Genomic DNA, 23,566 nt, shown 5'->3' with positions numbered 1-23,566 from the left:
TACTATTAGTGTTTATAATTAATTTCTAGTTTTCTTTTCTTCATAAAATACTGTCTACTGTCAAAATACACGAGTCATTCTTGCCAAAAGTGTCACGGCCATTCGGTGTACTGTCAAATCCAATTTAATCTTTATTGTAGCCTTGTGTAGCTAGATTCTACACACTTTTTGAGTGAGTTTTGGGTTTGTTTTACTACAAAAATTTTTTGAAAGGCGAAAGGAGTGCAGTGGACTTCCAAAACATGTCCATATACTGGACGGTTTTCTAGGAAACCCCACAAAGTGCTCAAACTTCGGATGGAGCCGTTTTTGGAAGGAAGGTACGTTGCTCTTTGACTCTGGTTTTTGCCCAACCCCTGCTGATAATTTCTATTTTTTAAAAGCCTTTCAGTTGGTCGGAGCGTTTTTAGCTGCTTTAAGGGTCAGTTACAGCAAAATTTGCTTTCTGTATTTGTAGTATGTGTGCTTTGTTTATATTAACATGTGCAGGTTTGCATAACAAGCTATCAAGCTAATGTTTAGATCAAATGAACCTCAAAGCTAAAGTGAATTATCAGATCAGATTTTACTTAAGTGGAGCAGGTAAGGTTTTTTTGTGAGTAATGTGTGACTGGGAGGAATCGAAAAAGGAAATGAGTCTGGTTATCTGCCTATTAATTCCCATTTAGTAGTTTCATTCAAGAAAGTTCATATCAGTTAAACTGTAAACAAATTACAATACTGCATATTTGTAGAACTTGAATAGCTTAATATGTTTCTGTCATTTCTTTGGCTTACAAGCAAATAGCACTGGAATACTAAAAACACACCCTTTATTACTACTATTAAATTATTAATTACTAGTCAATAGCTGTTAGCATATATATTGTTGGGTTTTTTGCTATACTTTAAGTGTCTAGTTTTTAGTAAGTACAATAGGCCATGTGGACTTACCCGTCCACCGTTACAATTTTATACTGTTTATAGTGTAAATTCCTAATTTGTATGATTTAACAGGGTAATCTTTTTGTATTTTGCTTACCAGAATTCATTCAACAGTCAATCACTACCAGAGATTTATTATGAGAATCAATATGGCTGTCAACTTACTTACTACTTTGTTGAGCTAGCCAAATTGTTGCCCTTATTTAAGGGCTAGTAATCCTGTGCTCACATTTTAAGTTTTACTAGGTATTTAAACTTAATTGAAGGATTTTTTACTGTTTTTATGTTCTTTCTCACATTTTATCTCTTACACACCCAATTCATCATTACAGATAATACCTACAGTGATTACTCATTGTTACAATGAGTAAAGAGGACTTTGATATATTTCCCCATTTGGCCAAGCCTGCTAAAACCACTACTGCAGTGGATTTTGTGCGGGGGCTTCAATGTCGCCAAATGGGGGCCGCCAAAAGCGGCCAAACAGCGATGGAAAATTTGGAGTTGTATGCTGAAGAACGTCTTGTTCATAAAGAGGAACTCAATGAAATGGTAATATAAAATGACATAAATGTATAATCAGGAATGTTCTGCGATTTAATTTTGTGTTTTATTACTGCTAACAAGTTAAACATAAAAGTAGCATAATAAAGTATCAAAAAGTACTGAAACTGAAGTAAAAATTGATATTTCAACTTGTTGTTTATAAATTATAGAGGTGTGAAATGCCTGGTTTGCCGCGTTCCACTTTTCTGATGGTGTTTAGTCCTGACGGTAGAAGGGTGGCATCCACCCACGGTAATCATAACATTTACGTGACTGATTTGAGAAGCGGGAAAAATATTAAAACTTTAATCGGCCACCCACGTACTCCTTGGTGTATTGCATTCCACCCAACCTCCGATCAAATAGTTGCTTCAGGTTGTTTGGGTGGACAGGTGCGAATTTGGGATCTCAGTGTATGTCAATCATCCAAATTGTTAGGGTTGTGATTTTATTGTTGGTTAATTTAGGGTGGAAGTGAGGTGTGGACGACTTCAACTCAATCAGTTATAGCATCTATAGCTTTCCACCCAAATGACAGAATTTTAGTTATAGCAACTATTAACGAGGTGTATTTTTGGGACTGGAGCAAACCAGAGCCATTTGTACAAACGGCCACCAATAATCCTAAAGAAAAGGTGGTTTACTTTCAGACATTTGCTTCTGATTTGGGTCTGATAATTTGAATTGTAGGTGCGTTATGTGGCTTTTGATAAATTGGGACACAAACTGATTACGGGGATTGCAAACAGCCCCCAAACGCGATGGGAAAGGGTTCGCGCGCCTGTCCTCGTTCCAAGACAGGAACGATGCGCAAGTCCTTATAGGCGAACCATTACTCAAAGATTAGTATTATCGCCGGGGAATAATTCGAATCAGGGTGGTTCATCAGGAAATAATCCGCCTACTCCACCACCAGAAAGAGACACCAGTTCAGTGCCTGAAAGAGAGAGAAGGATAACAATGTGCTATCGAAATTTAGTACGGGAGTATGAACGTCTGGTGCATCGATATTTGCAATTATGTCGACCTCCCATAATGGTAAGAGTTTAATACTTGTCAGATAACTTTAATAAGGCTTTTTCGTCACTTTGTATAATGGTATTTGTCACTGTTATATTAAAATGATTACGTTAGATCGATAGAGGAACCGATCCAATGGAGCCCAGCCATTTTAATAGTGGCACTCAAACAGCACCCAACTCCGATTTATCTCAACCGGGCCCCAGTGGACTCCAAAATAGCAGCCAACCTGGACCTTCTAGTAGTTCCAGTACCCCATCAGCAAATCAAGGTACCATATTTTAATTTTCCGCAAAGTTTAAGAATGTATTATGGCCAATTTCAGAACCGCAACCTTCAACCTCGCACTCGCAAAACTTGATAACTCCCAGTAGGATATTTTCGGTGCCCCAAAGACCCCCAAGTACTATTCGCGGTACTCAAACTAGCAGCGAGTCACGGAAACACAAATCGGACACTTCCGCAGCCAATAATAACGAGAAAAGGTTGGTTTCTGGTTAAAATGTCGTTTGTTTTTTGACTTAAAAAATACAATAGGTTCAAGAAGAATGATAGCAGCGTCTTGTCCAGCGATGCCAGTAGTTCTTCCAGGGAGTCTTCACCTCAAGTGCCGGCGTGGTCTGAAAGTAACAATGGACAGGTGGAAGCGTCAAGTTCGAATACGGACGATCAGAGAGTTTTGGTTGTTAATCTTGAACGACTCAGCCCTGAAAGGTGAGTCGTTATGTGTTATCTCATGCGTGCATAGCTGGAAATGGTTGCCTTTCTTACTTTTTTTAGAATTTAAAAAAAAAAAAATTGTTACAACGTTGTGCTTGAATTTTAGTTAAATGTCTATTTTATTAGCTTGCCCACAAATTTACCGGAAGAAGCAAATAACGACCGATCAATTCTCGATCGGCCACTTAACGACGCTTTACCTGGTTTGCCCACTGATGACTTCAATATGTACCCTACATATCCGTCAATGTCACCGTCAGAAAGTACGTTTAATTAGTTTTTTATTTTATGAATTTGATGACTGGTATTTTAGGTTCATCAGTGAGACAGATTCCAGGAATACAATACGATAATGTCCGACCACCAGGACATCCCAGCACTAGTGGTAGTAAGTTGCTTGGCAAATGGTTTTGGTGGTATGTAATTAGATTCAACTTTTAATTCATTTTTTAGGTCCTGGAAACAGGTACAGTCAGAGATTTGACGAGTACATCAGAGCCAATAGAGAAAGAATTATGGAGTTTCGTAGACGACATCATGCTGTTTTAAGCACTGAAGGTTTGCCGCCACTAACCGTGTTTTTCTGTATGTTAAATGCGTTTTTTAGGGTCCTCAGACTTGACCACATCACAAGAAAACACTGACGTGGATGTCCCCACTTCTAGCCAGCAATCTCCTCTGCGGAATGAGAACAGTACTCAATCAGCCCCAGGTATATTTTTTTTTACTTTGATTTATTTAGTTTGACTGAATTATAATGATTGCCAGGGGAGCAACGCAACATTGAAGAGCTACTGACAAACATCAGAAGAACAGCGGAAGAGGAAGTTAGGAATCGTATACTGCCGATCATTAGATCGGTACCACCTCCCGATCGACCAGAACTAATAAGGTACGTTATCGAAAAAAAAATTAACCAACTCACGTTATTAGAATCAATTTTTTTAGGTTGTTTGAGAACAGTAGAGTGCACGTTCGCATGCGTGTCCGTCAAATGTGTCCGGTGTTCTTACGACGTCACTGTCGCAGAACATTACGTATTGACAGTTCGACGGATAGCAGTAGTTCTGATAATGACGGGACAAGACAATCGCCCACCAGACTGAGTCGGCGCAATTCCGATCATCTCGGAAATCAACAAGGTGCCGGCGACTTCTTAGTAGCAGGTATGTTTAGTGGCAAAGATGTAATTGTGATAAACTGCATTTTCTTGATAATAGATTCGCCAGCCAGTCCTCCGTTTTCTCCACCGTCAACAGCAGTGCCATCTACGTTACCCACATCATCCTCAACTTTAGCAGAGCGCAATTACCGAGCAGAATTAGACCAGTTAGTTGCTTCGTTGCTGTCAGAAATTGAATGGAACGAAGAAACGCCACGTTCAGGGTCGACACCGAGTCCTTCATTTTCGACGAGCGCCACCAGCGCCCGAACTCGGCCTACACGGAATCCGATGTATCCGTGGTCGGCCAGCCCACGAACACCTCCTCCCGGCGAAAGTATCGAAAATTTGTTGCTTGGGTCGTCCGGTTCGCGTGACTCTAGCAGAGAAAGTTCTAGCAATGTGCCCCGGAGGTGAGTAGATAAAACATTATTTTGAAAGTTTTCAAAAATTAACATAAAAAGTGACAAGGCGTAACCTATTCGTATTTGCTCATGTTGATGTAATCTCAAAGTTTGTAGGCAATTTAAGAAAGCTTTCAACGCTTTTGTGTTACTGTGGCTACCATTTTATGCAAACTTGTCATCTCAATTGCAACGGTCAATCCCAATTCTACTACTTCCTACAGAAAATAAACATTAAAAATGTTTAGTTCTCTTATTCTTGTGTTTGGTAATTTGTTCTTAATAAGGACTCCTGTCGTTTCTGAAACGAATAATGCATCAACCAGTGCCAGGACGCGTCCTACCAGAAACCCCTCTTGGTCAAGTACCGATCGAATGTTTTTATTGGCTGCTTCCTGGGAGGCGAGGCAACAATCCCAGGAGGCCTCTGTCACCCAAACAGGGTAAATACTAACATTTTAGTATGTCAAAATTATATGACAGCTAGAGAGTGTCATGGAAATAACTAACTTGGAAAGTCTGATAGAGGGAACAATTGTGTAATTTTATAGTATTTATCATTTATAAATGTTTTTCAAACGTAAACTTGATATCATATTACTGGACGTATCTATCAAAACAGCATTTTTTTAACAATTCCAGAGGTACCCAATCAACACCAAGGACGACACCGTGGAATTTGTATATGCCACCGTACTATTACGCCGCATCATTGTATAGTGGCGAGTCCAGCCCTAATGCTTTTCCTATTACTGATACCAGAACGACAAATTCCACCATTTACACCTCGTCGAATTCCAGTTCACCGAATAGACGCCGTGCATTTTCTCATCGGGTGTCAGCCTTCATGCCTACTCGCGTTAATTACACCCGTACCAGGTTTAGAAGGACGCCTCATTGGACTACTGGGCGTACATGTAAGTCACTTTTTATTACATCTAGCTGGAACTCGGTGATTGTGAATGAATTACAATAGGCAATTTTAACCGAGGTCATCGCAACACCGGAATTGTGTTGGATGAACTAATCAATTACGCGGAACGTGAGCCGAACGAAGACGATTCGTCACACGAGCGTAGCGCATACTCGTCCTCGGGCCCGCCTATTCTCTCTTATCCAGGCTCCACCCAGGAAAATTCTGCCATTGTGAACACCTACTCTAGCATCATGCATAATTTGGAGGCTTCTTTGAACGATGTTCGCAACTTGATTCCTACCAATACCCGCGAGCAGACTTCTGACGTCCTCAATAGTTTTTCATCCAGGTAATTTGAGCTCTGAGTGCATTTTTAGACCAGACTAATTGGTTGTTTATAGAATGGGACTTATAATGATGCACTCTGACACGATATTGAGCAATTTGAGGAACACAATAGAAGTACTGCCTAGTACTTTGATTAACAATGGAAATAGGGCAGACGGAGGAGATACCGAGCCTAGATGGAATTTTAACGATCCGTCATTTTACGTCCGAGACTTACGCACAGAAGTAAATAGTCAAAATAATAATATAATTGCAATTATATCTAAACTTTGTGTATTTTGTAGGCATCAGGGGAAGTTGAAGGAAGTCCGACAAGAGATCAGGATCTTCTAAACTCTTTAAATGCTGCCACTGCTGATCACACTTATCCTCGTAACCCAAACGATACAGGGTCAAATGAGAGTTTGTCACCCCTGATGAGTTCTCTACATTTAACCGTGTCACATATTCAGCGTCAGGCCAGGCATTTGCGGCGTCAAGTAAGTTTAGTTTATGAAACGTGGTAGTTATTTCAGTTCTAAATATTATTTTAGCTTTTTTAAAACAAGATTAAATAAAAATAAATGATACATTTTATCAGGTTGAGAACATTGATAGAGTGGATCGGGCCGTCGTGGAGATGTCACAGTTACAACTAATGCGTCGATTGGTAGTTCAGATGGTGAGGCATGCCAGAAATCTGTTGGCAGAAGGGCGGGCTCCTCGAGTGTCCAGCGTTCGACAAATGATGGCCGGAACCAGGATCAGCGATTCTAGCCCGTACGAGTCGCCAAACGAAGAACCAGGACCAAGTGGTCTTCAAAGACGTACTGAACCACCTCAACCAAGTAAGCTTTGTTTGTTTTACATTATTTATAATGAAAACTGTTTGAAAGATTCAAGCAAAGTAGGTTTGTTATAAACGTGTAAAGGTAAATATAACTGTTAGGTACCAGTACGGCGCCAAACCCTGACCAACCAGGACCTTCGACGTCAAACTCTAGTCATTCAAGACGTAATACAAGTAGAAAGACGTATCCACCGTCTAGGCTACATAGGTCAGTTTTTACTTTAATATCTATTTGATAAACTATCTTAACATTTTGGTGTTGTTGTTGGTCATCAGACCGCCGAGACAAAGACGGCCGACGACTTTAGTCCACTGGTTCGCTAAACGTTGCCTAAATAGGTTGGAAAGGGGCCTGAGACCGTCGCAACCACCCAGAACCTCGGCGACGCGCCCAACCCTCAGCACCAGCACTGCCAGTTTCGATTCGCAAGTGTTTAACCGAAATGAGGGTAATGAAACCGCTTTGAGTGCCATGGCCAGAAAGTAAGTCTATAGTTTACTTAAGTTTTATGATTAGTTTGGCAACAACAGTCTCTTGTTATCTAACTATTTGATATGATTAGACTTGAACGGATATTGACTGAACAAATGAGGATCTACACTAGAAGTCAAAACATGCCGACCACAGTACCACCTGCTCCGCAGTACAGCGCCTCAGTTGATCTAGGGGAGCACATTTTGGCGTTGCGTTTGCACGGTTGCGTGCTACGCATTAGCCGCTTGGTAGGCACCAGAATCGATTCCACCTCGATTCAAAACTTGCGAACCTCCAACCAATTTGGCAGCGAGGTTGCATCTCAAGCTGGCTCTCCCAGGTTGGTCTATATTTCCACACAAACAAATTTTATTTAATATTTGTGATTGTAGACACGTGGCCCGACACGCCTTGAGCATGATCATCGACAACATGAGTCGATACATCGAAGAGTTGGGCGTAAACACAAGAAACAACGGGCCAATTTCCAGCGAGACTAGTTCTCAAATGCATGGAGTTTTTGCCATGTCCATACTGCTTGCTGAGCTGTTGGTATTGCAAGTGGTGGACTCAATTCCGTCTCAGGCGGAATTGAATCTGGAATCTCAACGGGAACTAATGGCCCACAGGATCGATGTCTTGTGTGCACAAATGTTGCAGAGCAGAGTAAGTATTTGTAGTACAATCATTCAAATATATCTTGAACAGAGTATGATAATTAATTTTTTAAATAAAATGATATGACAGGTAAATTCGGCCCCATTTACTCGAAGTTTGAGACTGATGAGACTGACAATGCGACACGCCCATCGAGCTTTGGATCAGACGTACGAGGCGCGGAGAAATGCGATGTTGCCGCGGCAAGACACTGACCGTAGGGAGCTTTTAGAGATGATTAATCGGTAAATGAATTATATTTTAACCAAAATTCTCGATAGCAAAATATTTACTTGATTGGTGTAGGTGTTTGAGGACGATAAATCGATCTGAAACCGCACCGGAATTCAACGAGTTTACTTCCACTACTTCCCCTGAACCGGATGTGCCACGTCCGAGTAATTCAACAGGGTCTGAGACGACGTACAGTGACTCATTCTACAGCACTATTGCCGATTTATTGCCTCGTCTGTCCGATAATCCTAGCGAAGAAATTGAAGCTAGTAACCAACCGTCTACGTCGCAGAATGTTAATAGAACACCGCCGCCAATGTCACGCAGAGATGCAGTGTCCAGCAATAATGACAACAGGTATATAGAAAATCAAATAAATTTTGTCTTAAAAAATATTATACAATTATCTGGCAAGGTTGTTGTGGTGCAGAAAAATGTATAAGTTACCTAATACTTCATGAACTCTTTAAAATTGCCTAAAAACGTTGTAAATTTTCCTAGAAATTTTCACACTTTTTAAAGGCCTCTAGAAACATTTGGGAGACATCTGCAAACCTTTAACGTCGTTTTCAGAGGCTTTTAGACTCATTTCCAGAATGTTAGAAGCCTCTAAATTCCAATGAAATTATTATTCATTTATTTCTATATTCAAAACATTTCGTGCAGTAGTGAAGTTTTACAAACTTTTTGGGTACCTTGCTTTTAGTGATGACGATCAAGATGACGTCCAAGAACCTGATTGGTTCTCTCAGAGGAACCCAACGGGTAGCAGTGGAAGCAACAACACTGGCAATACCGTACGTACCGATGCAAACCCACCTAGAACCACCGAATCGTCATCTTCGGCGTCGCCCAGGCCAGTAAACGTACCGTCAGTTCATGTTAACGACGTACCCGTTTCGGAGCCTTCAGCGTTCACGCAACGATTGATGGTGCAAAGACAACGATTCGCCGAACGAGTCTCTGAATTAAGGTATTTTTTAGTGAGCTGAAGTAATAAGTCTTCAATGTGAAGTAGTAGTCCATTTTTTCTCAAAGTGGAGGTGTAAGTGTAAAAGTGATGGGAAAGAACACACAGCCTTCTCCACAAAAAATGTATTCAAACCCCCAACAACACAACCCCAAGCAACACCCAAGTTTAAAACTTGCTGTCTCCCCTTTAAAGAAAGATAGCCGGCGTTTCACCTTGTCATATGGGGTATGTTTGATCCAACCATTTAGGGGTAATACATCATGTAGACTTTCTAACTTTTAGCTCCTGAAGATGGGTACTTATGTGCCCGAAACATATGTCGAGCGACCCCTCTAACATTTTGGGGGTTTGAATACATTTTTTGTGGAGAAGGCTGTGTGTTCTTTCCCATCACTTTTAATAAGTCTTCATCAAACTGAAACTTTCTTTCAATTTCATTTAGGTCGAACCCTAGAGTAGGTTTGTTCCGACCAAGGTTCCTGCATCCGTTATACGCGAGTGTAAATCCGTTTGACGCTGATTTGGACGATCCTCAGCGCGAACAGATCTACGATAGCGACATGGTGACGACGGTCACCCCTAACCATCGCATTCAGGCCTGGGATATATCCAACTGGACTGTGCCTGCAATTAGTAACTGTAAGTTAACTTTCTAAATATGTATAATATGATGCATGTAACACTCTATAAATTCCAGCAATGAAGAACGTTGTAGTGAGCGAATGTAAGATCCACAATGATGCCAGCGTCGATATAGCTAATGACGGCACTATTTTAGTAACCCTGCTGCCATCAGGTGGATATTTAAACGTCACTAATCGTTTAGGTAAGTTTTGGCACATAATTTAATATTTGTCATTTTTGTCAAAATTAATGTTAACTTGCTGTAATGCTGGCAAACCCGCAGAAATCATAATTTTCACCGTGTTTTTACCGTTGCTTAAGTAAGCAAGGACATTTAGCAAAAATCGCAATAAAATGATTTTTTACATTCCAAACTTTTACCTGTTTATTACATTGTTACGATCGTCATCTTATTTTATTTTCTCAATATTTTTACTTTCAAATTCTTATACAGAGTGTTAAATATTGTGAACACTCAGCCTCAAATATGCAACCACTCTTAAGGGAATTAGTATACTGTATGGTGTTTGATGTTTGTATCTACGTACTGCAAACAAAGACTCAAACTTGGTATGGGTAAGTTTTGATTGGTTCCACTAATTAGCAATCAGCTTTACTTTAAGTTTATGAACATTTTGGTAAATTTGTCATGTTAACACTGATGAATTAAGTGGAACTTTTTGGTAAATTGAATTTAAGGGATATTTTCAGTTGATTTGATTTTTTTTAAAACTTTAGGTGTATACAGTTTACGTTGGGAGACCTTAGGCCAATGCTTGTACACGACCAGTTTCGAACAGAATGCCGTTTCCGTGTCTTTGTCGCCTCTCAGTCGTCATCTAGTGGTCGGATTTGTCTCTAGAAGAGTCTCGATAATTCCGAGTGATCGATGGGTAAACCAGTTTTTAATGCGTGTCTCTTCAAATATTGGTAATTTTCTTTCCGTAGGTGATGGCTCGAATTTATAAAATCGAGCAAAAAGACGTGCCAGGGGACCGATTACCAATTCTGCGTGAACTTGAGCGCGAACACAGAGAAAACCGGATTAATTGCATCCGCTGGTTACCCACTTCCGGTCAAGGTCTCATTTACGCTACCAATACCGGGCAATTGGTTGTCTTATCCTAATAACACGCCTTAAAGTTAGTCATTTTAAAAACGTTTCAGTTTGACCATCTTTATAATGGTTTATTTTTAGATGTCAAGTTAAAATTTTATATTAACGTTAATTACAATGTGTAAAAGTCAAGCTTTTCTAATTCAGTAGTATATTATTGACTTCCTCGCGAAAGTTATGCCTTTTTCCCATTTTCACAATGAATGTTAACATAGGGAACACGTAAACGTAAAGCTAATTTTTCCAACTGTATTTTTGTTTTTATTAGTTGGAATCCTTGAGACAAAGCGGCATTTCTATGTGACACGTTCATATGTGTTTACTATATAAAATGCCCCTTTTTTAGGTACTGCAAAATAAACATAAGGGTTTGAAAAAATTACCTTAATGGTTACGTTTTTTTTTTTATGTTAACATTAATTGTGAAAGAGATGTTATGGGCAAGTTAAAGCATTTTTTTTAAGTTTAAAGAACCGATATTTATTGTTTGTATATTCTGTTTTGTTTAATGTGATTAGTATTTCACGCTCCTCTCGTTTGAACTTTTGTACTATAATTATATAATGTATTTAAAGCGTTAGCGTAATGTAGACATTTATTGAGTATTCTACAAATAAAGGAACGACCTGCTGAATTCTATATGTATATATTTTTTGTGCCTTGTATTTAACAGTTTAAACAAAATTAACATTTTTTAATCAGGTTTGGTAAGAAAAAATGTATTACAGAGAAACCTACTAACTGTGAACGTATTCGTGTCGTTTTACCGGGTAGTATTACTTCAGCATGCAAGTAAACGAGACCACACCCATTTTACGTCCTCTCCAAAACGGACTTTCAGTGTTTTTTGCCATTATTTGTATTGTAGATGTTTTCGGTGTTTTTCCCGTTATTGCCTTGCCCAAACCTGTAATTGATTGTGGCTATTACGGAATTGCCGTGATATTGGTAGTGTGCACTGTCCAAATTTATACAGCGTGTTTATTGGGAAAATGCTGGAATTTGGTCGAAACTATAAACCCAAATATTAAACGAAAAAATCGCTATCCTTATTCCGCTTTAGCAGAAACGGCGTTTGGGAGAGTCGCTTCTTATTTAGTGACTTTTCTAGTGGATGTTACAGTTTTTGGAGGTGCAATTCCAAACTTAATAGTCGGTAAGTTTAACTGATCTGAATTCCATTCGGTTCTGCGTAATTCAAAATTTCAGCCGCTCAAAACTTGCAACTCCTTGGACTTAGAGTCAGCCAAAACGAGTTTGATGTATCATTTTGCTACTGGATTATAATTTTGGGGACGTTTTTGTGTCCTATTTTATGGCTGGGGAGCCCTAAAGACATGAAGCAAGTACCCCATTGCTTAAATCTCGAATTTTGGTTCAAGTTTTAAAATTTTGTAGGTTGTTATGCACGATTTCAGTTGGTATAGTGTGGATGGTTTTTCTGTTAACTGCTGGTTGTTTACTATTCACTAGTAGTGGAGTAAATGGACCGGAAGAAGAGGAAGTCAATTTTGATACCAATTTTCCAACTTGGAAGCTTGTGGTTGCTGCCTATGGTATAGTGGCATTTCAATTTGATATTCATCCAGTGATCTTGACTATACAAATGGACATGAAGGACAAAACTAAGCTTTCACGAGCCTTAATAAGAGGATTTTTAGGTAATTTCTTCGGTTTAATCAGTAACATAGCTTATAATTTATATATTCTAGTGTCGCTTTTAATGTTTGGCAGTACCGCCTTAATGACAGTACTTCGTTTCGGAACCAAAGTCAAACCCAGCTTACTAGAAACCTTACCAACTTCAGTACCATTACATTTTGCAGCTGGCCTGGTAGCCATTCAGTTGTGTCTGACGTCAGCCGTCAGCAATAGCGCCCTTTATCAGCACATGGAAGACTGTCTTAACATATCTAGAGGCTAGTGAATTTTTTCGTATATTTCAGAAACAAATTTAATTCCTTTTTCTAGAGTTCAACCACAAGCGATGCATCCTAAGAACAATCCTAACGATTTTGGCTATTGTAATCGCGGAATCGGTGCCCAGATTTGATTTGGTCATGTCTTTAATCGGGGGCACATTAACCGGCCCTTTGGTTTTCATATTACCGCCGTTATTTTACATCAAAATTAGCCGAATGCATGTCACTTACTCTCAAAAGATGGAGCAGGAGGGCTTTACAAACATTGTGATGACTGGACCGCATTACTCTAAGTGTCCCAAGGAGGATTACGACAGGTATGTTAGCTTATATAGTGTGTTCAAAATTCAGTGTTTCTGAGAGGTTTTAAAATGTCATTTAATTTCTCTGGGATTACTATCATTTATTTATTTTTTAACCTACTGTAGATGGTTATTGACTTTTAGGGACTTTTCTAAATATTATGAAAACCAATTTAAGGAAGGATTACTAATGGACAATTCTTTCAAAACTAGACTATTAGGGTGGGTTTGGAATACCAAAACTGAAACTCTCTTCTGCTATGTGATTGTTATCATTAGTGTTGGGGCTACTTGTTTAACCACTTATTTAAATATCTCCACCGCCATTTTATCTTATGGAAACTTTACTAAACCTTGTATTTACAACATTTCCAACGCATTGCTATATCTATAATAAAAACCAAAAAATGTCATAAAAGATTTATTCAACAAAATCCTACTGCTAGTCACGAAAGTCGACAAATAAATAAAACTTAACTAAGGAATGTAACAATTACTGTATCACCTCGATCATTATGATCAATATAGCACTGATCAAAGAACCATATCAAACACACACACTCTTACAAGTCGAAGAACAAAAAGCCTCCACCCAAAGTGGCGACTTGTTGTTTCCTTGGTGCTAGCACCTTACTGATGGTATGCATCACACCATTAGTGCCCATGGTATCACAGCTGGTTACCACCGCTCTGTTTACGCGGATTTGACTGCCTATACGGCCCACTTCCACCCTTTGTTCGCCCAAAGTCGGTACGAAACTGTTAAAGCCCCAAGTGTGCGGACCAACACCGGAACAGCAAAGAACCTCTGCAAAATTCAGTTTAGTTTGCTAAGTTAAATGTGTGTGAGACAACGAGATACCAGTTAGGACGTGGTTCTTCAAGATTTCCAACGCCTTGTCTTTGTTTTCCTTCAACATTGTCCGGTCTTTTTCTTCTAGAGCAGCAAACGCTTCGTTGGTGGGGGCCAGGAAGGTTATGGACCTGTTGTTTTCTTGTAGAATTTTTTCCATCTGTAAAAATTATCAGGATGTCGAAATATCAAGTCATGATCCACGAGTTTGGCTTTATAATCTAACCAGGAGTTCAAAAATGACACTTACCTCAGTTCCCTTAATCAAATCCTTCAGTGTCGAATATTTTTCATCAGTTTCGATGAGCTGCATAATCGTTTTGCTTGGAGGCATTAAAAGTTGGTTCACCTCGTGCACTGTAGATCCACAAGTTTTCTCGTCAAAACCGATCAATCTAGCGCAGTTAATAGTTGCCCGATTGATGACGTTGGTGAAAAGCGGCAACTGAAATCAGATGAACATCAAATTAATATAAATTCACATTTTTGTTTTAATTAACTTACAGTGGAATACAAATTTACCCTAAGTTCTTTGCCTTCATCTTTAGTAGGCATCAGCATATTGTTGGACAAGTCGTTGGATTCCACTTGACCGTTAACCACGTGATATCTAACCAGTTCTTTCAGTTTCTCTTTGTCAGTGCCGATTTCCTCCAAGAGTTTTTGGGTTTGGGGGTTTTCAAAGGCCAAATTGACCGGCACGAATACTGTAGCATTGTCAAAACCGTCCAATTCGTCTTTGAGACCGGCTTTGTCCACTAAATCTTGGAATTTGGTGTAGTTGTGCGTTTTCAGGACGCTTCCTATGTATTGGCCTGAGGGTTTTTCTTATTTTAGTTAAGCTTTTAGTGGTTTAAAAAAAAACCTACCAGACTCCGGTATGATTACCGTGTCAATCAAATGAACCACTCCGTTTGTTCCTATAAGGTCGGTTTGAACAATTTTGGCTTTTCCTTCGAAGATGAGCTCATCATCCATAGTGCGTTCCATGTTCAAAACTACACCTTCCACGTTGTGTGTGGTGGCATTGCCTATGATGGCCGTGGAGCACACAGTATGGGACACTATATGGTGCTTCAAGATACCTAAAAGTCATCATCACAGAGATATAATATCCAGTTACAAGTTTGAATAATCTCGACTTACTAGGGGCACAACCACCTCCGTTTAGGATTTTCTGTCTCTGGATTTCGTCCAGTTTACTGAAGGCCTCATCAGTGGCCGCGAAAATTGTGTAGTGTCCATCAGGTTTGAGTTTACTGGGAATTTCGGTGTTTTCCAAAGCTGGAAATTACTTAAATTGCCACGATTGCCTTAAGTGAAAAGTGATAATAAATTACCTTTCCGGATACTGGTCAGTTTGGGGTGGTTTTTGATTATGTCTTCAATGCGTTCAGTGGCAGGAAGTACGACCCTGTCCAGAACGTGGACTACACCATTGTCAGCTAGGACGTTGCCTTTTTTAACCCTGGCGCAGTTTACTGTTACCATTTTTTCATAAGTGTGAGTTGGGTAGATGTTGATTCGAATTGGGGATTTTTCCTTGTCTTGACTATAAAATCATAAATCATTTAAAGTAAAAACATTTAAAAGGGACTCACTGACCTTTTGAGAATTTGTTCATTTTCCAAGTCGGCCAATTCAACAAATCCTTCCACAGTATGGCTGAGCACCAAGTCTTTGGATGTGAGGGCGTTTTTAAGCGCTCGTCTTTTCCTAGCTGGGTCAACAGTATTCTGTATAAAAACCAACAAATTACAATCTATTGAGTGTTTGTTTTTTAACAAACCTAACCATATCATTGAGTTTTTCTGTATAATCGTGAATGGCATCGTCATTAGGGACAAACAGGGTGTAATTGCCAGACTGGTAGGTGTTATCCATGTCCGTAGATTTGATTAAACCCCTGAATTCCTGCAGTTTCAAGTCTTCCAACGTTTGAAGGATTGGTTTAAGGTCAACCTGCGGGTTTAATTTAAAAAGTTTAAGCTTATATAATAATCAATGTTACGCTTTAATAAAAAGCTAACTAGTTTTCCTTTTAAAAAAAATTACTGTTTGGTTCCTGAAGATTGCAATATCTAAGAATTAAGGTTACCTGTTTGGTACATCCGTCGGACGTTCTCTTGAACCCGTAACAGCACTTGTAGCGGACCGTGAAGGTTTTTACTACACCATGGTTGTTAATTCTATCAAGCAAAAAATAAAGTCATTTATTGATTGAGTTAATAAATCAAAGGTTAATGAAGATTGTGGTATTTGAACCCAAACCACTAATGTAATTACCTGGTGACACACTCGTATTTGTTTTCGGTCTCAAAACAATTGGAAAGTCGAATAGAAGTGGCGAAAAAGTTGGGTTCCCTATTGTTACTTTCAGTGGTAGTTTCTGTCTTGTTTTTACCATCTTCAGACTTGCTTTTGTCTCCCTCACTTCCCTCGTCTGAAGTGCTTTCCTCTCTCTCTATACAAACATTTTTCCTGCAAATGATTTTTCTTATTGAATTACTCAATTTGTAGTTGCCAATTACACACTTAATAATCATTCAACCTTAGACTTTTCAACAATAATCGTGATTTGCTTGTTTGTAATTAAATGAAAATTGCATTAATTTAAGTTGGTTAAGAGTTTATGAAGGTTTCAGGGCAACCGTAGTAATTGGTTTTAAGGACCGCTCTCTGTATCTCGTATAGAGGACCGTTAGATCGAATTAAAACTGTACAGTTCATAAATTAAACCAGGTTGAATCCTCTCTCTGAAGCAAAAATAGGTAAACACAAAAAGCTGGTTTGTGTGTGCATGTAGGCTTTCACAACTGTACTTTTGATTTAAAGTTCATTAACCAGCCGTATGCCTCTATAACCGTGCTAATTGCGATTTGCTAGGTGTAAAATGACACACATCCAAAGCTTTTTACACTGCTTACCATTCATATAATTGAATTTCGAGTCAAAACGTGTTAATTAGGATGAGTGTGTTTAGGTTGTTAGCGGGCACAAGTTAAAAACCAGCAAATTCATTCATTATTATTATAGGTACTAAAACTTGGCAATATCAGAGATTTGTTGAAAAAACAAATTGTACACCAGTATGGCAGATCAGAAAATAATTGTTCATTAAAGATGATTGTCATTCTGACAATAACCTTGACCGTTAGGTACTTCTCTTTAGTGATTTTATTATTTATTTTTTAGCAAATTCCATATTTATGAGCCAAACTATTCTGACAATATGACAATTGACTTTCGTTGAATTAGAAGAGTTTCATTAATACTTTTGTGGCTTATTAGCATTCAAAACTAAACAATAACATCAGCCCAATAATATATGAAAGTTAAGTTCAGTCACCTAACTAACCTACTTTTGCACTGTTTTGTTAATATAATATATCGTGCACCGTCATCAGTTTGTTGTGATCATCATGCAAATTAGCTCATAATTTCGCTTATTATTGACTGGGTGAAAGTTTTATACTTCCATGTTTCAAGTGACTTACCCTTTCCACCATCTACTGCCATCGTCCAAACCTAACAGTCCAGTGATCCCAAATCCACTGGCCGGTCTGGCTAAACCTGGCATCGCTGGGAAGTCAAATTCAGGCCCAAAGGGACTGGAAAAGGACGGGAATCCTCCTGAATTGGCATTGATGTCAATAATTCCACCCGGTATGATGGGGTTAACTGGGTGTTTGGGACCCTGGTTTTCCTTTTTAGGGTTCAGGACTGGTTTATCTTTAACCACTTCAGGGGTTGCTAAAAAAAAGTCCTGAGTATCTTCGATACTTTTTTACAGAAGAGAGTAAAGTACCTGTTACATTTACGGTATTGTCTTCTGAAGCCTGAGCGCTGGGGTCTTTGTAGTCCGGTGCTAAAGGTTCCCGGTCTTTAGATGCCGATCTACCAGCGCCATTTTCGAAGAGGCTCGGTTTTACCCAGTCATTTAATGATAAATCACTAGAAAAACAAACTAATTTTATAAATGAAAGTTTAAGCAGACCTCATCATGACAAAAACATTTGTCAACTTTATGCAAAAAAAAACCTGAAAACTTTAGTTTAGCATTTTGTGGTTATTCAAAAAAAGCAACTTTCAGCTTGCTGCTTTTTTTTGACCAATCACAAACGACGAACACTGCTATGGTTAACGCAAATACTGCACATGTGGATTTGCCATTACTGTGTAATAAGAACACCTTCGGTACTTACTTGAAAATATCAGCGTTAACACTAAACACTAGTAAAACACCGACGAAAAACGCTTGCCGAAGCATTTTTGCGCTGTGAAATTGCTAAAAGAAAATCGCTTTGTTTCTCGCTCGTATAATGCGTATGCGCTCGCTTTTACAGTACCAAACTCTAGAAGAACCTACGCGAACCCGGCCGTTTTATAAACGCGACCCCGGCTTGTAGTGGGGTACTCAGTGCCGGGTGCATAAGTAACGATTTTCCAGAAACTTCCATACTTATCATATTATATTAGACTTCCTTATTTGTATTAGTAAACAAAGTGGCCAAATTAGCTAGCAATATATGCGTTACTTTTCGTTTGGTTCAAAATGGTCCTAAAAAGTACCGCACTATGGTAAATTGTGAATTTGGTGACACCCTATACAGCTTTATTCTGATAACCTTTTAACGGTTTTTTTTTTTGTTCTTAAACTGTATATTTTTAGTGCAGTTTTCTAGAATAATTACAAAGAAATAAAAACAATTTAACGTCCAGAACAGTGATAAAACTGGCCAACGACCAACAACAAAACACTTTGTTTACGGTTTCTCGTTATTATCCAATTGAAAACTAATTTTAGCTGCGAGGCAGTATTGTTCGAGAAACTCGCTCATTACTATGGTCGACTCATACCAATTTCTAGATAAACCTGCATTGTTTGAAACAAAAATGTTAATTTTTTAATTGATCACTCAAAGTCATGATTCTAGTAGCCGCTCGAATAAGATAAACTTGATCTTGAACCCTCGTTTTATTATAGTAAAGTGAAAGACCGAAAACAAACACGAAAACCCGTTTTAATCTGCCGGTAGCATCGAAAAATATGAAAAGGACTTTCACGCAGTATACAGGGTGGTCCAAATTGATTGCAAGATAATTCAAGGGTGGATAATATTAAAATAAAGTTCAGAAAGTCCTGTAAACGGTAATAAAATTATTTAAATTTTTAAACCAAAAAGTTAAATGATATTGGGCAGGCATATTCACCATTTTGAAATGGTGGTTTAAACATTTTTACAATATTTGAAAACACTTTCCATCCTTTAGGTGTCCTACAATCAATTTGGACCACTCTGTATAGTGGAACCTGCTGGTACCATCACGATGATGACAAAAGGGTAGTGGGCGGTTTTCTTTTCTTTTTGCTACATCGTTTCGTTAGTAAAGCCGTCATCAGATGTTTAATGCATCTATAGGTTGTTGACCGTGTTAGTACAGCTTGATTTAGATAACAAAAATCTGCGAAAGAGACTAAATTAGAACTAATGATGATGGTACAAAGAAAAACGAAAAAATATTTATTATTATGCGTCTTTTAGTTAAACGCTTTTAACGAAAATACTAAGTAATATTAAATTAGCATGAGTATTTTTACAAACTTTACCTAAAACTTTGATGCTCTATTTGGATGTCATAATTTAAAAATTGTACTTTTAGCTACTTTGAGGACCTTTGCGGCTTTTGATACATTTAGAGTAGGAGATCCTTGCTCATTTTGATAATGCTCCACTTTTTTTGACCAATCACAAACTACAAACAGGGCTGTGATTTACGCAAATAACGCTCATGACTGATATTAAATTTAGGTATGTTTTTTAAAAGTTACTTTACATATCCTGACTTGTTTGATTTTTAAAATCTACTAAACCAGGCACCTTAACATTGCTTTAAAAAAACGTGTAAAGAATTTACTGATAAGGACTAAACAGGCTTTAGGATACCCTACAATTCAGGTCTGCCAGTGCTGTTTCTGACCGATTTAAAATTGAACGCGTCTATGATCGAAGATTAAAACCTTTTTTTTTTATCTATTGACTTATTAATTTTTGACTTAATTTAAAAAAAACCTTGACTAATAATGAGTGACAGTGATTCTGGACGAGAAAGTCCGGTGGTGAATTACAGGTAAATTTTCCAGCCAAAACTGATTTTTTTTTCTCACACGTGACTTTTGATACAGGACAAAGATGGCCTACAGACATCCAAAACTAATCGACGACGACCGGAACACCAAGTTGCACTACGTTGCAGCTCAAAATGACGTGGACGGCATTAAAGCTTATTTAAGAAACGAATCACAGGTGATCGATCCCCAAAACTATATGGGTTGGACGCCCCTGATGATGGCTTGTCGACGAGGCCATTTTGAGGCCGTTAAATGTTTGCTGGTGCATCGCGCAAATGCCACCATTGTTAATAATTTCGGTAAGAACACTTCTCTTAGATACTGACAATAAAATTAATCACGTGTACATTTATACAAAGGTATGAACGCACTCCAATTGAGCGTTACTAGCGGTAATCTGGACATGACTAAATACATCCTGGATCATTTACTCAGTGGAGGAGTTTCCAAGCGCGTTTTAGAAGACTCATTTTCTCTCACAAGCCTGGCGATTCTATACAGACACCACGACATTTTAGAGTTCCTCATCGAGAACCACTTTCCCATCGATGTGGCTACTAAAGAAACTGGTAAGTAGTATAAAAACAATAAAGTTTAGTAAGCACTATATTAAGTAGTAATCAGTTGCAACAAGAAGCTGGAGTGGGGTCTTCTCCTGATCTTTTAGTAATCCGAATCTTCGTAAACTCTTCAGCCACCGTAGGATGTATCCCCACTGTATTTTTCAATTTTTCAACAGTCAAATTGCATCTCATTGCAGCAGTAAATCCCCGAATAACATCATCAGCGTGGGGTCCTAAAAAATGTAGGCCCAAAACTTTCTGCTCCCCCTCTCTGAGACTAACCACCTTCAAGTAGCAATTCGAAACGTTTTTCTTCGAAATACTATACTCAGGAGGTTTATAAAAGCTGTGATACACTTCAATGTTGCTTTTATATTGACGAATTGCTTCTTCTTCACTGATACCCACAAAACTGTACTGCAAGGGGGTGTAAATGGTTGTAGGGGTATTGGTGTAGTCAAGTGTTTGGGTGCTGCCTGCAAAAAGCTTACGAGCCAACAATTGTCCTTCTTGCACCGTGTTTCTTGTGGAATCTTCTATCAGGGTGAAGAGTTGACTGTTTGAGGGATGAGTAATGTAAACTGGGACACTTTTACGTCCAGTAGCAAATAAAATTGTGTCAAACTCTTCCTGCAGCTTTGTGTTCTTGGTGTTAACCCAACTGATTTCCAGTTTGCCTGAATCTAGTTTGGTTATGGATCTAGGAGACCCAAGCAGGAATTTTACCCCTTTTGATCTCATTTCAGCTGTTATCATAGCAGCCATTTGTTGGTCACAATGTTTTAAAGGTTTAGATCTTACCATTACTGCTGTGTCATAGCCGAGCCCATTTAAAACCCCTGCACACTCTAACCCGTTACGACCAGCTCCTATTACTAAAGTCCGCCCTGGTGGACTAGGTTTTTTGATTAAATCCTCGCAGAGGGTGCCATATTCTAAATCCCCCGGTATACCAGGTCTTTGAGTTTTGCATTGCAAACCCACTAAAAAGTATTTCCCTGACAAATTTAGCTTGCCTGCTTCCTCATTAATATAGTCAATATTTAACAATTTCAAATCCTGCATCATAACATTTCTGCTGGATTTTGCAAAATGTTCCGCAGTTTCCCTTAAACTTTCCCAATTGTAACTGGTCTGGTGCTCTCCGTCAGTTTTCCATCCATAAAATTTAGCCTCATAAATGGCCTCACCAATAACAGCCACCTGGTGCATGAGTTTCTGTGGTAATGTACCAGCCACTTTAGTACCACAAGTGTCTGCTACGGCCACTTTTGCCCCCAAATTTGAGGCCTCTTTAGCTGCTGCCAGTCCTGCGGTTGTCACTCCCACGACGATGAGGTCATACTGATGTTTTTGAGGTCGAGGCACTGATGTACTAAAGTGTTTGATTGCAAACTTACATATAAACAAATTGAGCAGCGTTTTCATGGTGTTTTTCCAGTTTAAATTAATACATTTCTCTTAAATGTAATTTTGACAGTGACTTTTTAACCTAATTGTCATGATTTGCGATTATTTTTTGTTTCAACTTGACTACACATTGTATTCAATCACCAACTGTCCAGAAAAATGGGCACTTGGCATTTTTTATGGACAATCAAAAAAATGTTGACACAACCGGTTTTCTTTGCTTTATAGCATTTAGTAATTATCACTACTGAATTATATTGTTAAGTGATTATGTAAACTTACAATAAGTAATAAATTTGTAGTTCTAACACAATAAATTTAAATAATTTTCATTCACCAATTGTCAAGAACAATCACGAATAAAACTGATTAAACTTTGTATAAATGTATCTCTGTACTGTTATTTTATCACTTTGATGTTTTTTTGTGAAATAATTGGTTACATTATTCTGATTCAAGGTGTAACACCATATATGCTTGCTCACGCTATGGAATTTGAAGAAGCCATTACGACTTTAGAAAAACACGAAGTGGACAGAAGCAAAAAGAACTACATTGGACATACAGCGGCCAATATTACTGCTATAAGACAAAACATGAAGTCTCTTCTCGTCCAAGACCAACAGAAGATGATGCTTCAGAATGCGCGTTTATCAACTGCTAAAGAAAACCACGCAGAAAACCTTAAGACGGAAATAATTAACCAACAACTGCGATCCATGCTTCAAGTCAAGCCGGAAGGCAATAACACCGCCAGTCCCACTCCTTTCTATCCCCAAATGCCTTATTTAGTGATCAGTCCCGTGCCTAACTCTCCCTTAAACTATTTAATTCCCAACTGTCCCTTTCCTATTGAACGGAAATCGTCCAACGTTTCCCAGTTTTTGTTCACGTCTCCGGGTATATCCCCAATTACCCCGCTCCAGAACCACCAGCATTATTTTTTTCCACCTGACTTTGATACCTCCCAGTACCAAATGACGCAGCACATGTCCTCATCTGATATGATTTTGTCTCCCGTATTTATGTCTCCCTGTATGTAATGTTTTATAACCATTTTACTACCATTTATACTTTACAATGTTTTTTTCCTATTATTAAGTAATATTTAAATATTTGCCCTACTATTACTACTATTTACTCTTACCATTTTTTTATTAATTTAAACCAACTTGTATTTATAATGTTTTTTTTTTTAATTAAAAAGGTTTAAAATACACTCAAATTTGTGAAAGTTATAATAATGATTTAATTAATATCAATACAAGTTGGTTTACAGAAAAAAGGTTATTTTTAATTTAAAAAAAAAAGTCCTATCCTGTGATATCATTAAGTTCATCTATATATACTATTTACTTTTACGCTTTTTTTACTACAAACCAACTTGTATTGATATTAATTAAATAATTATTATAACTTTCACGAAATTGAGTT

At 38.3% G+C, this 23,566-nt stretch overlaps 4 protein-coding genes and 1 pseudogene across 7 annotated transcripts; 3 read left to right on the top strand and 2 right to left on the bottom strand.

Annotated features, from left to right (window-relative positions):
* The first annotated feature begins 125 nt into the window (after positions 1–125).
* LOC145733937 (uncharacterized) lies at positions 126–11,588 on the top strand. 3 transcript variants are annotated; one of them, XM_081986969.1, is made up of 33 exons: positions 126–321; positions 384–421; positions 1,257–1,476; positions 1,641–1,883; positions 1,938–2,105; positions 2,161–2,508; positions 2,605–2,761; positions 2,816–2,975; positions 3,028–3,204; positions 3,337–3,473; positions 3,524–3,598; positions 3,664–3,768; positions 3,818–3,922; positions 3,979–4,102; positions 4,159–4,376; positions 4,431–4,785; positions 5,064–5,219; positions 5,419–5,693; positions 5,753–6,041; positions 6,094–6,265; positions 6,325–6,519; positions 6,621–6,867; positions 6,969–7,077; positions 7,146–7,352; positions 7,433–7,684; positions 7,737–8,010; positions 8,092–8,246; positions 8,308–8,592; positions 8,942–9,208; positions 9,651–9,847; positions 9,906–10,034; positions 10,571–10,725; positions 10,781–11,588. In XM_081986969.1, exons 3-33 carry the CDS (start codon positions 1,288–1,290, stop codon positions 10,958–10,960), a joined length of 6,105 nt encoding a protein of 2,034 aa, XP_081843095.1. In that variant the 5' UTR covers positions 126–321; positions 384–421; positions 1,257–1,287; the 3' UTR covers positions 10,961–11,588. The 3 variants fall into 3 exon arrangements, with proteins under 3 accessions (XP_081843095.1, XP_081843094.1, XP_081843096.1); XM_081986968.1 differs by lacking the exon at positions 384–421 and having other exon boundaries at positions 126–320; XM_081986970.1 differs by lacking the exons at positions 384–421; positions 5,064–5,219 and having other exon boundaries at positions 126–320.
* Positions 11,589–11,700: 112 nt separating this feature from the next.
* Positions 11,701–20,159, top strand: mah (solute carrier family member mahogany). Of its 2 annotated transcripts, XM_081986999.1 has the most exons (6): positions 11,701–12,105; positions 12,159–12,291; positions 12,348–12,610; positions 12,662–12,868; positions 12,921–13,188; positions 13,318–20,159. In XM_081986999.1, exons 1-6 carry the CDS (start codon positions 11,736–11,738, stop codon positions 13,565–13,567), a joined length of 1,491 nt encoding a protein of 496 aa, XP_081843125.1. In that variant the 5' UTR covers positions 11,701–11,735; the 3' UTR covers positions 13,568–20,159. The 2 variants fall into 2 exon arrangements, with proteins under 2 accessions (XP_081843125.1, XP_081843124.1); XM_081986998.1 differs by having other exon boundaries at positions 12,348–12,868.
* Positions 13,582–18,393, bottom strand: mfas (midline fasciclin). Its single transcript, XM_081986986.1, has 14 exons — positions 18,232–18,393; positions 17,835–17,980; positions 17,524–17,779; positions 16,313–16,507; positions 16,125–16,215; positions 15,821–15,988; positions 15,632–15,762; positions 15,367–15,578; positions 15,173–15,310; positions 14,896–15,111; positions 14,531–14,841; positions 14,277–14,471; positions 14,036–14,186; positions 13,582–13,981 (listed from the first exon to the last, which is right to left on the bottom strand). The coding sequence occupies exons 1-14, from the start codon at positions 18,294–18,296 to the stop codon at positions 13,737–13,739; spliced, it is 2,520 nt and encodes an 839-aa protein (XP_081843112.1). The 5' UTR covers positions 18,297–18,393; the 3' UTR covers positions 13,582–13,736.
* Positions 19,970–23,559, top strand: LOC145733967 (uncharacterized). The gene is made up of 4 exons (XM_081987011.1): positions 19,970–20,158; positions 20,214–20,458; positions 20,519–20,728; positions 22,592–23,559. Exons 1-4 carry the CDS (start codon positions 20,112–20,114, stop codon positions 23,173–23,175), a joined length of 1,086 nt encoding a protein of 361 aa, XP_081843137.1. The 5' UTR covers positions 19,970–20,111; the 3' UTR covers positions 23,176–23,559.
* LOC145733960 (thioredoxin reductase 1, mitochondrial pseudogene) lies at positions 20,752–22,326 on the bottom strand (annotated as a pseudogene).
* Positions 23,560–23,566: the final 7 nt, after the last annotated feature.

Source organism: Ips typographus, linkage group LG9 (genome assembly GCF_016097725.1).
Source record: "Ips typographus isolate SLU linkage group LG9, UJ_Ityp_2.0, whole genome shotgun sequence".
In the NCBI taxonomy this organism is placed as follows: domain Eukaryota; kingdom Metazoa; phylum Arthropoda; class Insecta; order Coleoptera; family Curculionidae; genus Ips; species Ips typographus.
Note: the sequence above shows the minus strand (reverse complement) of the source record. Positions and strands in the feature narration are given on the sequence as shown.

Coding starts and splice junctions, on each gene's coding strand:
- LOC145733937 (XM_081986968.1), top strand. CDS start 1,288: ATGAGTAAAGAGGACTTTGATATATTTCCCCATTTGGCCAAGCCTGCT. Junction 7,685..7,736: donor TCTCAAGCTGGCTCTCCCAG/GTTGGTCTATAT, acceptor TTGTGATTGTAG/ACACGTGGCCCGACACGCCT. Junction 8,593..8,941: donor TCCAGCAATAATGACAACAG/GTATATAGAAAA, acceptor CCTTGCTTTTAG/TGATGACGATCAAGATGACG.
- mah (XM_081986998.1), top strand. CDS start 11,736: ATGCAAGTAAACGAGACCACACCCATTTTACGTCCTCTCCAAAACGGA. Junction 12,106..12,158: donor AATTCCAAACTTAATAGTCG/GTAAGTTTAACT, acceptor TCAAAATTTCAG/CCGCTCAAAACTTGCAACTC. Junction 12,869..12,920: donor CTGTCTTAACATATCTAGAG/GCTAGTGAATTT, acceptor TCCTTTTTCTAG/AGTTCAACCACAAGCGATGC.
- LOC145733967 (XM_081987011.1), top strand. CDS start 20,112: ATGAGTGACAGTGATTCTGGACGAGAAAGTCCGGTGGTGAATTACAG. Junction 20,459..20,518: donor CACCATTGTTAATAATTTCG/GTAAGAACACTT, acceptor ATTTATACAAAG/GTATGAACGCACTCCAATTG. Junction 20,729..22,591: donor TGTGGCTACTAAAGAAACTG/GTAAGTAGTATA, acceptor TTCTGATTCAAG/GTGTAACACCATATATGCTT.
- mfas (XM_081986986.1), bottom strand. CDS start 18,296: ATGCTTCGGCAAGCGTTTTTCGTCGGTGTTTTACTAGTGTTTAGTGTT. Junction 17,981..18,231: donor GTTAACGCTGATATTTTCAA/GTAAGTACCGAA, acceptor TTGTTTTTCTAG/TGATTTATCATTAAATGACT. Junction 14,842..14,895: donor GGTAATCATACCGGAGTCTG/GTAGGTTTTTTT, acceptor AAAAACCCTCAG/GCCAATACATAGGAAGCGTC.